Source organism: Lates calcarifer, linkage group LG17, assembly GCF_001640805.2.
Source record: "Lates calcarifer isolate ASB-BC8 linkage group LG17, TLL_Latcal_v3, whole genome shotgun sequence".
Taxonomy (NCBI): Eukaryota; Metazoa; Chordata; class Actinopteri; family Centropomidae; genus Lates; species Lates calcarifer.
The window spans coordinates 19,151,687-19,168,867 of NC_066849.1; the positions used below are offsets into that span (position 1 = coordinate 19,151,687).

A 17,181-nucleotide genomic window follows, 5' to 3' on the forward strand; every position below is an offset into this window, starting at 1 on the left:
ACATCTGCCCTCTCTGTGGGTGAAAACAATATTTCCTGTTTTCATCTGGCTGTTTCACTGAAGTTGGCACATGCTCATGACTGGTGTATGTTACTTGAAGTCAAGACATAAATAACCCAGGTGGTTATGAGCAAAATGAGACATCAAACTTGACTGTAACTCCTCCTTGTGTGCCACAATATGATGTGATGATTTTGAAGTCCAATTCTACCTAATGGAGTAAATATCCACCATTATCCTACACTGTTTACTAATTATGAGGCTTCTAACTGCATTCATTTCATTACTGATCTTATATTAGACAGGATTTGTGATAAACTACATTCTATCAACGAACTTTTGAGCGTGAACCTAAACCTTCTGTGTCATAAATCTTTAAGACTATTTCAGTCATAAATAGCCATGGTTATCCTTTAAAAGACAGTGTGCAAACTTCCCTATTAGAAATCAATAAAAGACTTTAAGATAGATAGGCAGATAGATGGACATTTTTGTGTAAGATTTCTCTATAAATGATGCTTATTCCTTCTAAAAATCAATGTAGTCCTCCTCTTATTGTGTACCGGGGCACTGTAGTCTAAATCATCCATGGACCTGAAGAAATCAAGGCTCTTGGCAGCGCTGAGTTTGCCTTGCTCCAGTGTTGTGGTGTTGAGAGAGTCCAGGATTTCCTCCAGCAGGTTCATCTGGCCTGAGTTGGAAGAGTCAATGTCGAGCTCCAGCGAGTAGGAGTCGTCACTGTCCTCGGTGTAGGAGGGGACATCCCCGCTGTCTTCAGAGGAGATCCTGTGTGAGTTAAACAGGGTGTCACGTGATGTTTTTATAAGATGACTGTGTTTTTACAGAACATCAAAAGCTAATCCATGATGGGAACTTTGAGACATACAATACGTTATGTGTTTTTGTCAATATCACGCAGAACAAGTCCACAGTCACTCTGTGAAAACCAGAATCGTTCTAGCTTCAGTGAATGACTTCTACCTTTACTAAACATGTCCACTTGGGGGCAGTGTTATCATGAGTAAAAAAGACTGAATCTGCTTGGAACTTTTCAACAGGCTATCAACTTCTTCTTAATAAAATGAATCAGTCAGATAGTAAAAGTTCTCCCATCTTGACATACATGACATGCATACTTTAAACAAGATGAAAATGGCTTCAGTGAGGGGATAGGTCATATAAAAATAGGAGCACTTACTTGCTCGCATTGTCCAGCTCATCATCATCGAGCCCGTAGCCAAGATCTCGAGGGCCCATGCTCATGGGAGACTTGCTGAAGTTGTGCTGTTAATGAGAATAACACAGCAAGTGGATGTAGTTAGACAAAAAGAATAACATGATAAAACAATAAAAGTGGACCCAGGGGGAGTCTCAGCTTAAAGATACAAGGCTCTTGTTAAACATCGAGTCTAGACAGAATATGGCGTTCTGCTGAGGTACAGCTTTTCATAAAAATACAACTTGGGACTCAACAACAAAAAAAAAGATGCAGGTCTGTGTTTGGTGGGTCCCCATAAGACAGGAGCACTAGCTTGTTTTAATGAGCCTGGACCCTAAGGGTTGAGACTAAATTTGTCAAATTTGAGTCTAGGGATAAAAATCTTTAATATCCCCTGCAGTGTTTTTATCAAACTCAGCATTATATGTGAACTACAAGCTACTTACGTGCTGTGAGTTAAGATGAGGGTAGCTGTGTAAGTCGTTTGTATTACGACACCAATGCATATGATTGTATTTTGTCACTGCAGTGTGTTGACTGATCAGTGTGTACTGTAGCTGTCTGACACAGTTTAATAAGCCACCTGTGTACCATGTTTAATGGGCGGGTTAAAGAAGAGACAGAAGCTTTACAGAGCAGGGCAGGACTCTCCCCATGGGAGCTCAAATCTGCCCCAGGCCACTTATTAACATGCCTTCCACTACGACGCACATGTTCCTCCCTCACTGCGCGTGCATGTTTGCTTATGTTAATACTATCTTTCATTTTCTAATGTACACGCTTTGCCTTTTGCCCATTTACCTTCTTATATATTGTTGCTCACCTCCTATGTCCATTTTTTGGTAATATTTTAAATCATCTTTCAGTCTCTGAGTATTTTTTGCACTCACAGGGACCCATAGAGTACAGTTAACATGCTAGCACTGCAAACAATCTGTGTGTGTGTGTGTGTGTGTGTGCATTAGTGTGAAGTGCAGTGTTTTCCTTGTTTTTTTTCTAACACTTGCTTAACTCCACCTCTTTTTCTCTGCATGTCTCTCTGTAAACTCACGTTAGCCACACTATCAAAGCCCAAACACTGAGAAAAAGGTTCTTTTACAACCCTAAAAGTGAGCGGAGCACAGGGGGTGTGTTTAAAGAGTGAGGACAGCAGTGTTTGTGCACTCGCATTGTGGTTTTGGCAGCAGGAAAATCAGAGACACAAAGGTGAGGAATAGTAAGAAAACATTTCTGATGAAAACAACAAAACTGAACAGAAGGCCAAAAGAACGAAGGAGGAAGGTAAGAAATGAAAAAGGGAAGGAAGGAAGGAAATGTAGAGAAGTGAGGAGAGATTACTCAAGGCTACCAAGAATGATGGGAATGGTGGGGGGGTGGGTGGGGGTCAGCATTGGAACTGTGAACCAAGCCGGTCTTGATTAGCCGACGCAGTGCCAGCCAGACAGGCGGAATGTAACGTGTGGCTGGCCTGGCCTCATTTAGGGCCTGTGTTCGGCCAGGGAAGAGACACACACACACACACACACGCTCACACGGACACTCTCTCATATACACACCCAAGTCACATACGCACCCTATTACAAAAAAAACACAAAGAGTTAAAGTGCCATTTTCTCCATAAAAGTCAGCGGAGGAGATGTGTGCAGTAGCCACTTAAGCCTCTCAGCCATCGGGCTAAACACGAACACATGTGGTGGCACTGCTGATTGGCCAAGCCGCTCCCCTTCCATGGTAGCTTGGAGCTATAATGAAAGAGATTTCAGAGGGGCTCAGGCCTGGGATCCCTAAACAGCCTTTAATGGATTCCTGTGTCAGGGCAGTAAATCTGGGGCCGGGCCGACGTGCCAGCCAGCCAAAGCGGGCCGGCGGAGCGGAGATGCACCTGTGAGACACTTGGGGAGGGTGGGCTTTGGGACAGAAATACTTATAAACACTACAAACGCATGCACTGTATGTTTATGGTGCGTGCAGTTATTTAGTCTGTTCATATGTGCAACAGGGCTGTACTTAGGGGAAGCAGGGGCCTCTCTCTGCGTTTAGGTGTTTATTAAAGCAAGGTGAACCCAAACACAACCAGACACAGGTCATGAAGCCTGGCCCTCTGATCTCGGTTACAGCTTTGGTGCCGTCTACCTGAAAGGAAGTTCCATAGGGAGCAGTAAATGGATGGTACCTCACTTCACGGCTTTATCAATTTGTCATTCCCTCTCTTCACTGTGACCCTTTAGTGCAGCAGTTAAGATTAAGCTATTTACAACAACCGAGCATTTTACGATAGAAGCGCCAAATTTGGCACAGGGGTTGGTTTATATCCTCTTTCTTTCTCAAAATGGCCAACATATTGCATTCATTTTACCGGTAATGTGAGAGACAAAGTATATTTTCATCAGTTACTAGAACATAATATTACTGCTCCGACAGAGCTGTCGAAACCAACAACAGCAGTTAAATCTGAGATCTAAAATTAGATGTACTGTATGACAATGTTAAAAAAACAACAACAAAAACACAGACTCTTCAAATTTAGACATTCACAAGGAGATATTCTCAACCAGTGCAAACAGGTCCTGTGTTAAAGCTGTGACAGCTCTGCCACCATCCCGTACCTCCCCAGGCCTGACAGGACAGTGGAAAGCATGAAAAAGCAGAACAACAGATTATCATACTGCTCCTTCATTAGCCTCTCGCTGTCGGCTAATGGGAAGCTGAAAGGTGAAAATGAAAAAGCGGTTCTGCCCTTCCATGCCTTCCCGTCTCCCGTTTCTCTCCCTCCATCACTCTGCTGTCAGTGACAGATGTCATTGTTTCTGTCTGTCTGGCTCTCGCTTCCTTCCTCTCCACTGCAAGTGAGACTGCACAGAACGCAGAGAGCGAACGAGTTTGGGGGGTGGGTGGTGGAGGAAGGGGGAGACACAGCGGAGGAACAGGAGTCATGAAAATAATAAAAATGGTCAGGGTATTTCAGTAAAACTAGCTCGATCCAGTGTTTTTGGAAGAGGTGTAGAAGCCTCTTGTGTTTCTTAAATCAAGGTAAAAAAGTGAACTCCTTTTTACCTTGAGGGAGACATTTGTTATTATTTTTAGGTTATTTTGTAATTATATTACTTTGATCCTCGAGTATCTGGCTAAAGAAGTAAAAGAATCCTGACTCCCTCCAGTTTAGGCTTCAGACATAAAAAAGACACATATACTCTCCTGCCTCTCATACAGATTACAAGTCTCTCCAGTTGTGGATTGTGAGTAAATGAGGGCAGAGTTGTAAACATGACTAACGTATCCTTTATTCTAACCCTTTATATCCTGAGTTTCCTAATGCAATAATCAAAGGTATGAGATATATCTAAGGGGGCCTTGGAAAAAAAAGTCTTCAGATTCGATATAACAAATTACATTTCATTTCTGTGGTTATGAGGGGAAAATAGTCATCATCATCCATTTTAGTAGCTGCATTTGGAGAAACAAACTTTCCCCTCCTATTCCCTTCCTTCCCTGCATGGCCGGTTATGCGGAACAACTATGCCTCTCTGTGACAGGGCCAAACGCTAGCGGACTTTAATAGCCAGTCTTACATTATACATTTCATATGGTATTTCTGAGTGGGCACTGATCTCACAGCTTGGCAGTGTATGTAAAGAGATGCCAGTAAAATGCAAACAAACCTTGGGGAGAGGCAGAGCCTTTGCAGAAGTATGGCCAAGTCTGTGTCTGCCTGTTTAAGAGCCGCTCACTCGAAAAAAAAGGAGGGGGGGGGGGGTGGCCGTTTGAGGCAAGATCCACTGCTTTTCTGTCCAACTGGCTGTTACTGAAAGCCCACTTCCTTTTTTGCTTAAAACACAAGCCATATAAAAGGAGAATGTGCATTATGCTCATTCTGTTACACTAAACTAAACTCATCCAGTAAAAATCACCAGGTGTCTTTCTGTGAATGGGTGCGGTGCAGTACTTTGAAGGTGCCAGGAGATGGCACTTTGGTTTCAGCGAGGAGGCCGCTCGGTCTCTGAAGTGGGGAGAAACTGAGCACAGTGGAGACTACAAACGCATACAAATAACCATGTAAACACACAAACACACACACACACACACACACACACACACACACACATAACTACGGACAGAGACACTGTACTTAAAGTTCACTGTGATGCATCCCAACTATTCATCTAAAATATTTATCCACAATATTAAACTTACAATGAATATTATGAGCGTATTTGAACTATTTTCCATTTTAGACTAACATCAAAAACTGCATAAAAAACCTACATTGTATGCTCTAAACGAATATGTCGTGAAATAGTTATTAGCTATTCCGTTTACTCAGAAATTGCTTTTGCATGTTGTTCATATTATAGCACATTCAATCACGCACTGATTGTAATGCACACTTATGTCAACGGATTGCATTGTGGGCAATACTTCAAGTGTTACTTTATTAAAATACATATTAGTATGAGCATGTTTGAACTGAGAGAGAAATGATAGTTGTTCATGCTGAAATCATCAACACACACATGTGCATCTCCCTGAATACAACAGACACTTCACAAGCCATGTGTACAGTGTACATATGTGTCCACTGGCCATGAACACATGAGCTGTCTCCCACTGATGGAGCACACACAGATACTCACCCATGCATACACACAAACACACACACAAACACACTGCATGTACACACTGTGACTTTGTTCCTCTGTTTTACATCTGTGTTAGCTCCCTCTTTCCCCTCCACACGGAGCTGTGCAGTGTTTTCCGGGGCTGGCATCTCTCCTGCTTCACCAGGTGAAGAGTCCAGAGCCTGGGGCTGAGCCCGGCCACAAGCCTGCTGGCTGTCATTGTCTATAACACTGTCCCAACCTCTACTCTCCTCTGCTCTCTTAACAGCTGTCATTCTGTTGCCTCCAACCTGAGGCAAACTGCTAAATGCATGCACGTTTGTGTACACAGAGCGCACGCACCGAAATACATGCTCCTGTACAAAAAGGGCTGAGGTACACACACACTTTCTATTTGCAGATGCTTGCAACACAATACCACATAAAACATACACGCACACAGACACAACAAATATACAAAATCGTACATAAAGAATCTCAAAAACAGACATGGCATTCACACTCAAAACCATACAGGAGCCAGAACAATGGCTGTTGTCAGCAGTCCAAATTCAGTCTTGTTTTTGTCAAACGAAAGGATTACTCCTACATTCTTAATCAACAAGCTCACCAAACACTACAAATCACCTACATTGCCGGATACGGCTGAAATATGTACGCATATGACAGCAGCACTTTCACTTTGGTACATGTGTTGGCTGATCAAATAGAATATGAATTTCATAACTCTGATTATTTTGCTATGATTAATTAAAGGAGTTTCTCTGGGATCATTCATTTCATTTCAAGGACAGACTTAAGAGGTGTTTGCTAAAAAATGATGAATGCTAAAAATGTATCAGGATTTTTCTTTCATGCAGGAAGTGTGGAATGTCTTTAATCAGATCACATTTTTGGAGCCTCTGATGACAACATGTTTCTGAAATGATCTAGCAGGTGAAAGGAACATTTGTTTGTCACTTGGTCAAAGGTATGAAGATGCAGAGAGGACACAGGGAGGCTGTGTAGCAAAGGACACAACGCACAAAAAATGTCAATATGTGTATTTTTTTTTTTTTTTTTACACTATTGAAGAAACAAGGTGTAATTTCACTTGAGAAAAGTAAGATGATTTGTTATTTCATTTTAGGGAAATTATATTCTTAAACTTGAAAAATAAAAGCGGTTAATTTCACAAGGAGGCATATTAAGATTTGGGGTTTAAATGGATGAAGACAGGACCCTGGTTTGTCTACAGAGAGACTGGGAAATAATGCTAAGACTGAAGAGACAGAAATAAGGGTAGGCCGAGCAATAAAGATCTGTGTGGGCACACAAAGAAGAGAAGCTACGAGGATAACTGAATTTTTTTGTTTTTTTCATGTTACTTAACCTTTATTTAACCAAGTTAGTCCCACTGAGATCAATTTCTTGTGCAGGGAACACCTGGTCAAGACAGTTGTGGCCAGAACAACAGTATCAAGATTTCATAGGAAAAAAACAGAAAGGTGAGAGAAGGGAACATAAGAGAGAACAGGAACAATGGCTGTGTTTTTCTCAGTCTTTTTTTTTTTGACTGTAACTGAAATATAAATATAGTGTGCTATAAGCAGTCAGGTAAAAGTAAATAAATGGCTGGCATTAAGTGTAGCAACTCCAGGAAAAAAAAGATCTTTAATGGAGTCTTTATTTCATTACGTACTTGCCAAATAATTTTCCAGTGGTATTTCATAAACAAAAAACATTCCTCCTGAACAGAGCGTACTTTTTTTTTCAGAGAATTCGTTTTTTCCCACATCCATTTTGAGTTTCTAACTAATGTGCTTTAATTTGTGCAATAAAGACAGAAAACCAAGCTATTACAGCTATCCTGAGAAACAACAAAACGCTGAAAGCATTTACAATTTCCAGTACAATTTCCTAACAAATGGTTTGAAGAGTTTCAATCTTTCAGGGGTTGCTGCACATTGACAGGCCATAAATTATCAAGACTTTTTTTGGCTTATCCATTTTCAGTCTTGGTTTCAGTTGACAGAAAAAAAATCTTGGATCGCCAGACTTTACTAAACACACAAAACAGGAGGGTTGCAAAGTTTGATGCGTATGGGTTATACTGAATTACCCCAACCTGGATTATGAATTAGAAGCAGTTAAGAAGGCAACGTGAAAGGGCAAGAATAGGAAGAGTGTTTTGTATGGCTAAAGAGAAACTGATGGACTATATATATAAACACAAACACACACAAAACCAGTGCTATGGGACATGCTATCCTGTGTCCTATATGTCCCTCCTCCAGTGGTCCCCAGGGACCCGTTACTGTGGCAATGAACAGGCCTCAGTGGCAGGGACAGGGGTGTGTATATGCTGAATACAGTGCAAGTGTGTTTTGTGGGTGTGTGCGCACATCAATTGCATGTTAACTTTTAATCTGTGTGTGTGTGTGTTGGCCCATTTCTGTGTGTGCACTAGCTTCGGGGGGGGAGGGAGGGTGTCCGAGGAGGCCTTTAGAAAAAGCTCTAATTGCCGTTCCTCTCCTCTCCCCGGCCGTCACACCTTCCTTTGCGCTAAGACTTTCCAGCCTCATCACACACACAGGAAACACAACGCTAATTAGAGACAGCACAACCTCTCCTAATCACACTCTTACATGACTGTGACCAAAATGTCAGTGTGTGCATGCAGGCATTTTTTTTTTTGTGTGTGTGTGTGTGTGTGTGTGTTCCTTTTCTATATTTTTTCAGACAGAATTGGGAGTCCATTTGCCATTTATTCATTCAGCAATAAGAGGTAGAAAAGCTCCAGCTGGGATTACAGAGGTATAGATATGCAGTAGGAGATATAACTAGTATCCCTGAGGCTGTATGCATGTGTTTTGTACTGTACAGTGTGCAGTTTTAATTTCATAAAACCAGACTTCCAACACCAAGAAATATAAGTGAACATATTCATTTACACTACAGTACAGTGTCTCGTAATTTTCTAATGCTCTTAAGTCTCCTGATGAATTTATTGATGAATGTGTATTTTGTGAGCGTGCATGTACTTGCTCAGCTCTGCACACAACAAAGAAAAAAAAATGTGCTATCCACTTATGGTGCACAAGCAAATTCTTCAGAGGAAATGCTGACCAGCAGATGAGTTGCTTCTACTGTCCGTGCTGTTCAGAGAAAAATACTGAATGTACAACATGAGTGTGTTGAAAGAAAAAAAATGCTTATCATTACATTTGGCACCCTGACAAACTACTGTACTTCCAAGAGTTGTTACAAGAGAAATAGAGAGAGGGGGGTGGAGGGAGGAGAGAAAGAGGAGAGGGATGGAGATAAAAAGAGAGAGGGGGGGGGCGACTGTGTGGATGGAGAGAGGGGGAAAAAGAGCAGTGAGAGAAAGAGTACAGATGTGGAAGACTGCATCCATGTCGGTCAAGTGAAAACTGAGCTCTGGCGTGATAAGTCAGTGTAAATGTAGTTAACTCATTTACTGATGTATGTGTGTGTGTGTGTGTGTGTGTGTGTGTGTATCATACTCGTCTCATCTTCTGCAGTCTCCTTGGAGACAGGCTCTTGGTGCTGGTGGGAGACCCTGCACAGACCATCATCCCTTCTTCTTCTTCTTCCTGAGAGAGAGCGAGAGATGAAGATTATAAATCTTAGATGATTTGTGTTAAAAACAACACTCGGTCAGTTTGGAGAATAATGCTCATTAAAGTGAATTAACCAGACTATAAGACATTAAATGCATTTTACCCTTTGAGAGATCAATCAATTTAAAGTGACAAGTATTATGTATCTAAAGCCTGATAGTATACCTCTGTGTCATGGACCCAAAATGTTAGGAATGAAACACACTGTTGTATTTGGTGATATATTCCTTTATTATAACGAACACAGGTGCTGTGGTTTATCTTTTCTTATCTGCTACTGAAATAAGTCCCCAAAAAGATTTACAATTTACTTCTATTTGAGTGATGTTTGCTTGAAATTACATATATATAAGTATATGTTTGTGACTTGTTTTTAAAGATTTACGCCTTCAGTAGGAACTAATGGGCTTGGGTCTGACAGCCACAGACATGGCAGTAAAGACAGAAAGTACTGAGAGGATTCAAATAGTGTTGGTTTTCATTTTTCATGAGATTTTTTGACAGTAATATGTATAGTATATCACCAGCTTTACACTTGAAAATGGCAATAATAATGAGGGTAACCACTTCTGATCAGTTCAAATTCAATATGTTTGTGTCTCAGGTCTTTGTGTAGACATCTGTAGCTGGAGGTAACATGCTGTAAATGTTCTGCAGATTAATTGTGATCCTAAGAAACTTGAATTCATTTGTCTTCTGACTGCACAGGAAATCTGACTTCAAAATCAAATAGATTTCAACACCTCTGTTTGCCTCTAGTGTGTGTGTGTGTGTGTGTGTGTGTGTGTGTTTGTGTGCGCATGCACAGCGCCGAACACCGTGTGCTCCTCTTGTTCATCATCAGTGCCCTCTCTCTTCAGTTTCCCACTGACAGATCAAACTGCTATTGCCTTATCAAATCCATCAGGCTTATGGAAACATACACCTCGTTACATTAGCTTTGAGGAAATCACAGGCTCACTGATGAAATATGCAGACAATAAAAGAGAAAGAGGGGCTGGGGCTCAGATGACATGACAGGCCATAGCCAGAGGGGCGCTGGTTAAAAATGTACAGTCTGAACAAAGCACTAAGCAGGCTTCAACAGTCATTAAAGGCCCCTACGTCAGAATCACACACTCCATGTAAAGCAGCCTTCCTGTCTGCTTCTATGAGGGGGGTGCATGTCTATCTGTGAGCCTCCAAACAGAATTATGTGTACATGTGTGTATGTATCCTTGTATGAGTGCATGTGTGTCAGAGAGGTGTGAAGGTCCACGCTGCTCACCCTCGCTTTCAGTTTGCCCTTAAAGTCCCGGATGCCCCTCTTGGCATGACTCTTGGCCTAGGAGGAAAAACAACACACACAGACACACACAGACACACATACACACACACACACACACACAGATTAGTAATCAAAACATGTTGCATTAACATTCTGCTCTGGTTTCATATAACATCAAGAAATGCTTTGATCCCCGTGGCAAAAACATGGAGACAAAAGGCTGGATAAGAGAGCCTTGCACACACTAACAGGAGGCGATAACATGAAAGGGCACTTTGACCACCTATTGTACAGCACATAACGACATGGTACTGCTCATCAAACACACACTAGTCATGAACAATGTTCCTATTCCCTCCATAGCCAATTGCGATGGACATGTTTTGAGTTAATTCTCACATATTTGAGCATAATGATTAATTTTCTCCAAAGAACCTGCAAAATGTCATCTGAGGTCTATTTCAATGGGTTTTTTTCCAGACTTGAGGATTCAATTTATGTACATACAGTATTCAACAAAGCACTGATGTGGCTGCCTATTAAGCAGTTTTGCAGGGGAACGTACCTTTGTCACAGCTGTGTTGAAGAGTGCTCCTCCTCTCTGTGACAGACACAGACAATTATTTGTCAGACACTTAAAGACGTTTTGAGGGAGTTTCCACATGTATACACACATTCAAACCAATTATCATCAGGTATTTTTATATTAATTATTCATGTACAGTATATATGTACAGGCAGGCCTCACTGATAAGTCAATTATATTGTATATCTGCTTCTATTGCAATTATATTGTGACTGTTTTTGTTAAATACATACAGTAGCAGGAGTTTTGCCTATACAATGCATAACAGTGTAATAGTGTTCATTGTTTTCAATCATTCACAGCCATACTGTGATGTACAGTAACTTAAAACAATACTCTGCAGATATATCCTTATCAATATCACAATCAATACTTCTATCATACAACCCAGGCCCCATAGCAGTCACTTGGCTAATTTTCAATATCAAACAATCAAACTCCCTCTGCAGCCCTGAATAGCCGTGTAATATAACTTGAGTAAAAAAGTGGTGACATCAGGCAAAGCTGAGCCACGATAAACTGCATGATTCATAGCATTCAGGAGGTTTTTATTTAGAAGCAGCCTAAAACAGCGACGGAAGGGACCGTGCGTGATTGATTTCCACTTTGAGTTCTGCAGACTGACATTATGGTGCCCAATATCTCTGTGTGCCTGTCTTCTTTTCTCTCTCCAAGTTGCTGCATCTCTCCTTTGGCGTCTCACTCTTTTTCTCTCTGTTTGGTCTTTAGTGTAAGCACAAAGCGTCGGCTAAACGGCTAAACAGAGTAAATGGCAGACAGTGTTTCAGAAGTCGGCAGAGGGAGAGGAGGAGAGGGGCCGAGGTGAAGGCCCCTCTTATAGATCCCTGTCAGTCAGGAAATGTGAACTTTAACAAACCTTTGAAGAGCACTCTAGAGAACTAATTCAGCCTTAGCTGACGGCGTGGGGAGAGAGAGGGAGGGCGAGGGAGAGATACTCGGTGAGCAAGAGACAGAGGGGGGGCCTGTGACAGAGATGAAAAGAGGAAGAGAAATAAAGAGAGGAAGGAGAGGAGGAAAGCGACAGAAGGGGATGAAGAAGGAGGGAGAGATCTGTGTTCTTGGGTCGGTTCAGCGGAGTAACGCCCGTGTTTGCTGCCAGATCAACATGTCATGTTGGAGGACGTCTTGTCACGTCAAATCACTTCTGTCTCCCTCCCTGTCTGTCTCCACTGTCCTGCTGCACGCACCGCTTCACACACACCAAACTGCTCTCAAGCTGGATCTGTACTTTCAGGCAGCCCCTTCATTCCAAAGGCAACACCAGGACTTCAAACAGAGTCGTGTCAATCACGCTTTCAATTAAATATAACTCAGGAATAAAATGAGTGAAACCTAAAAAAGCCATAGATAAAAGCATTTAGGTATGAAATGCATGACAATCTGTGAATACCTTTACAGTGTTCATCCACTGCTGATAAGACCTTGAATTACCTGAGGGGATGTACAAAACACAGGAAATATGAATTAATCATTTTGCACTCAATAGCACAGTGTAAGCATTGCAAAGCAAAGGTAATTATGTATATAACACTGAGACACAGTTATATAGCTACAGACACTAACACATTATTGGGCATTTTAAATTTTGGGTAAGCCTATTGCTATATTGATCAGAAAAATACATAGAGATAGAAAATAATGTAAAATATTAATAAAATTAAGCTCTACAATCTGTCTCTGGCCATTATTTCTGTTAAAACTCTTTTGAGTAAACTTTTAAAGTTGTTTTCTTCTTTTGTCCCTTTTGCCCTCGAACCAATAATAACTAGAAACAAAAACATTTACTGCTGAAAATTATCTGGTTTTTAACCTTGAAATAATGGACCTGTGAGGGCAGAATGGAGGGCTATTTTCTCACACATTTACAGAACATAATTGCAGATGACAGTGTGGGTTTGGGTCAGGATCAGAACAGATAAGCCTAATAATATGAGTATTTAGCTGCAACATCTGGATGGCATTTCTATTTTCCTGCCATCTAAATACGACTCAAAGCTAAGGTGTTACGATCAAAACAACCTAATTTGTCTGAGCACTCGTGTGGGAGCTGTTTCACACCGAAAACCTCTGACTGTCTCATGCACAGTCTTCACATGTAATAACACTCATAAATATTACTAATTCTTGTGTCAATCTTCTTTTTGCCTCATTCAATCAGGTTGACATGTCACCTCAGTATCAGTTCCAATAAAGGTTTTTACTACAAATGATGAATGGAGAATATAAAAAAAGGAGCAAATTTAGTTCGAGAGGCTGAGTTTTACACTGATTTTAGAAGAGCTGAGAGCAAAGTATAAGAGCAATGTCATTTATATAAATAATGATTAAATTCTATTCTTCAAAGGATAATAAAGTTCAGTAGTGCATTAGTATTTAAAGCACCTTATGTGGCCACAGGCATGTTTATGAGAAATTGTGCCTTCAAACATGACTCAAAAAATAAGTTGTAAAGAGCCAGAGATGTTTTTAAATTAACATTTTATAAAAACATATATAAGAACATGATTTTTTTTTATCAGTTTATCATTGTTTGACTTGCCTTTATGAACATTTAACTTTCAGTTTTGAGAGATAAGGGGAAGGCTCTAAGTGTCTTTTCCTTTGATTACTTTAAAGGTTGCTCCTTATTTTGTTCACAGTTTTTATATATATCTTACTGTAGTACAATAACATCTGCCTACTGCATGAAATATGGCAAATAAATATAAGGTGACTAATTGATAGACAGGTCCAGCACTACTCACTTCCACAGAAGCCCCCCTCTGTGATCTCCTCTTCAAACACGTCGGTGAAACCACGGCCTGCGTTCAATTTGGCCAGCCGTCCGTCGATGAACTACAACCATAAATTACAACGTGCTTATTAAAGAGGGGAGGAGGAGGAGGGTGAGGGGAGAGGGAGAATGTGGACACACTTAGACAGACACACACATACACACAGACTCAAAACACTCCAGCCACAGTGGGGTGTTATTAATCCTACCTGACGGAAACTACATCCCAAGATTAGGTGGGTTGCAGGTAATAGGGATTTGGTAATGTGGAGCAGATGAGGGATTAGGGCAGCAGACTACATGCTGCACACTGTCTGAGACATGAGGAAGTTTCATTTCCTCCCTTTGTAACATGGAGCGCATTAAACTCCATCTCATAAATATGGACCTAACAGCCAAGACAGCTACACATTTCATGAGCACGGTCACGAATGCACGTAAATATCTTATGTATGTACGAGCAAATGCACACACAAACATACCTCAACATTTGTGATTAACACAACGAAATAACAACATTCTTGAGATGGTAAAGCATGAGAAATATTTTGAGAGTTTTTACAGGCCATGACCAAATAAAAGCAGGGGAAAAACAAAATGATGTCAATAATACTTAAAAACACATCAAAGGATTTTTCTTATCATTATAAGAGCTGTGGTGCTTCTCCCAAACAGTTTACAGGCTCAGTGATCTGACTGTCCATTACAACTTTTTTCTCCAAAAACGACACACCAGTGGAAAAAAAATGTACATCATCTTTCAAAACACAGGACATGAGAAAAATCTTTGAATTTCACCAAAACAATTACTTGAATGTAGATCACTCAGTCACACACATGGTGCGCTGCTTTCTATTAACTAAATCCAACCACACTGACCCACAAGTTGCTGTTAGTTTCCTGTCCCATCATTTATAATATCAGCAAATCTCTATTTTCCACAGACATCCTTAGGCTCATTTTGGCACGTTTCTTGTAGTAGTAGTTTTCTTTTATTTTCAAGATGCAGGGCTAAGGTCTGCTGAAACTCCGAAAAAAACAAACTTTCTTTTAGTTTGTGCATGTCTTTTGCCTTAATCTTTTCAACCTTAAAATTTGTCCTATTAATCCATTCAGCACTTATATGTATTAAGGTGGGAGGGAAAAGCAGCTAACAATCAGCAATAGCATCAATTGGATTTAAAGCTGGAATTTATTTTGACTGATGACTGCATTAATTAACAATAATCACCTCCTACCTTTCATTTTTTAAAAATGGTACACTGTTCTTTTTGCATACAAAAACACTTGACAGCAACATATTGTTAGATATTTTCCAACAGTAGCAATCCTACACCCACCTCCGCAAGTGTGTCCAAAGTGTAACAACAATGTAGGCTGTTTTAGGGCGCGTGTCCTCAGGGACAGCCTGCTAACTAGCGACCGACACGGCCACCCGCTCCTCTGGTCAGAAACTCATCATTAGATCATTTTAATGAGAGGTGAGACTGCAGGTTCCGACCACTGCTCCGCTACTTGGCTGGCCCAATTAGTGCAGATAATCAACCCAAATCATCACCTAGCCAAAGCCCCCGCATACCCCCCCCACGCTCCCCACACCCCAACGCACTCTACCCCCCTCCGTCTCCTTCCACACACCCCGGCCAGATTACCTGCCTCACTGTGGGCCTTAATTAGACATTACTCAACAATGGCAGACTGTGATCACCACACTCTCACAGACACACAAACACATACACACACAAACCAACAGCAGCACTCACTCACGTGCACACACACAAACACAGGCACACAAAACAAGGGCTCATTTTCTTTGTTTTGAGAGCGAGGCACAAAAAAGAAAAAAAAAAAAAAGAAAAAAAAGGAAAAAACACCCTCTCTCTCTCAAAGAAACAGAAGAACATTTCAGGATAGGATCAAGTCAGGACCAGCTTCATTCAAACAAACAACACAGTGAAAAACTGAATAAATTATTGGAAAGCATTCGATAATAATCTTTACTACATTACACTCAAATTTTTTCCTTTAATTGTTCTTTTTTTCTAATTTATCTTACCAAAGAATCTCCAGCCAAACTACATGAGTAAATAAAGTAAAACCAAAGCATGCAGTACAGATTCAGAAGTTTCACACTTGGAGGCAAATCCTGCTCCATCTCTTCATGTCTACATGTCATCTTGTTTCCTGTTGCTGCTGTAGATGCAAAACAGCAGAGAGGGAGAGTTATCCCATCTGGCTACCAGCATAATGACTCACTCACGGGTTGGTCACAGTGGTCTAGATTTATTTAAACTCTGGAACTGAGGAGCCAGAAGTTGGGATAAGGACACCACAGGGGTTAATTTACAGAGATATACAGGGAGAGCCTCAAGGAAATGTACATTTTTTTGCAACCTTGGTCTTATTTGTGGAATTTAAGCCCATAAACTGTAGATATTGAGGCATAAAGCAGAAGTCACGTGACTCGTGGGTTTCTGTGGGTACGTTTTGAAGATTGGCTTTCACAGCTCAACACCATCTTTGCTAGTTACTAGGGCATGGACATCCAGTTTTGGCCAAAAGGACAGAAGCCTAGGGAGCAAGTGACAACCACAACTGGTGCTTGACATGCTGACATACATGTCAGTAAAACATATAAAATGGTTCTCTAACTTGCCACCAATATTTATAAAATATAATTAGTTCCAAATAAGCTACTGAGACTATGATTTCTTCAAGAAAAAACTACCTCTATGTTTAAATAAGTGGCAGCCAGTGTGGTATTACATCTTCATCCATAACTTTTATTGTTGCTGTAATATCATTTACTTTCCAGCTAACTGTAACTGCTGTAATGGGGAGTCTTGTGGACTCAGTGGAGTGGATGGAGCCACCACGTGAGACCTCCAGCAATCACATTCATATACTCAGAGAACGACGAATGATTATTGATTGATGGGACGCATATTGTCTACAAAGGCTACTAGCACGACATTATCAGGCTCCCTGTGGACTCAATAAAACAGCGTATGGCTTAGTTCTGTCAGTAAGAGAAACAGAGTTCATCGAATCAGTCTCTGCAAGCAGAATACACACA

At 40.9% G+C, this 17,181-nt stretch overlaps 1 protein-coding gene across 6 annotated transcripts in view; it reads right to left on the reverse strand.

Annotated features, from left to right (window-relative positions):
* dennd1b (DENN/MADD domain containing 1B) overlaps positions 1–17,181 on the reverse strand; it is a 102,826-nt gene that overhangs the window by 5,421 nt on the left and 80,224 nt on the right. For all 6 annotated transcript variants that reach the window (XM_018695390.2, XM_018695381.2, XM_018695372.2 and 3 more), the window contains 7 exons: positions 14,077–14,167; positions 12,723–12,763; positions 11,291–11,326; positions 10,726–10,782; positions 9,342–9,431; positions 1,199–1,284; positions 564–786 (listed from right to left, as the gene is read on the reverse strand). In XM_018695390.2, the coding sequence (XP_018550906.1) occupies positions 564–786; positions 1,199–1,284; positions 9,342–9,431; positions 10,726–10,782; positions 11,291–11,326; positions 12,723–12,763; positions 14,077–14,167 (624 nt within the window). The remainder of the gene's footprint in view (positions 1–563; positions 787–1,198; positions 1,285–9,341; positions 9,432–10,725; positions 10,783–11,290; positions 11,327–12,722; positions 12,764–14,076; positions 14,168–17,181) is intronic.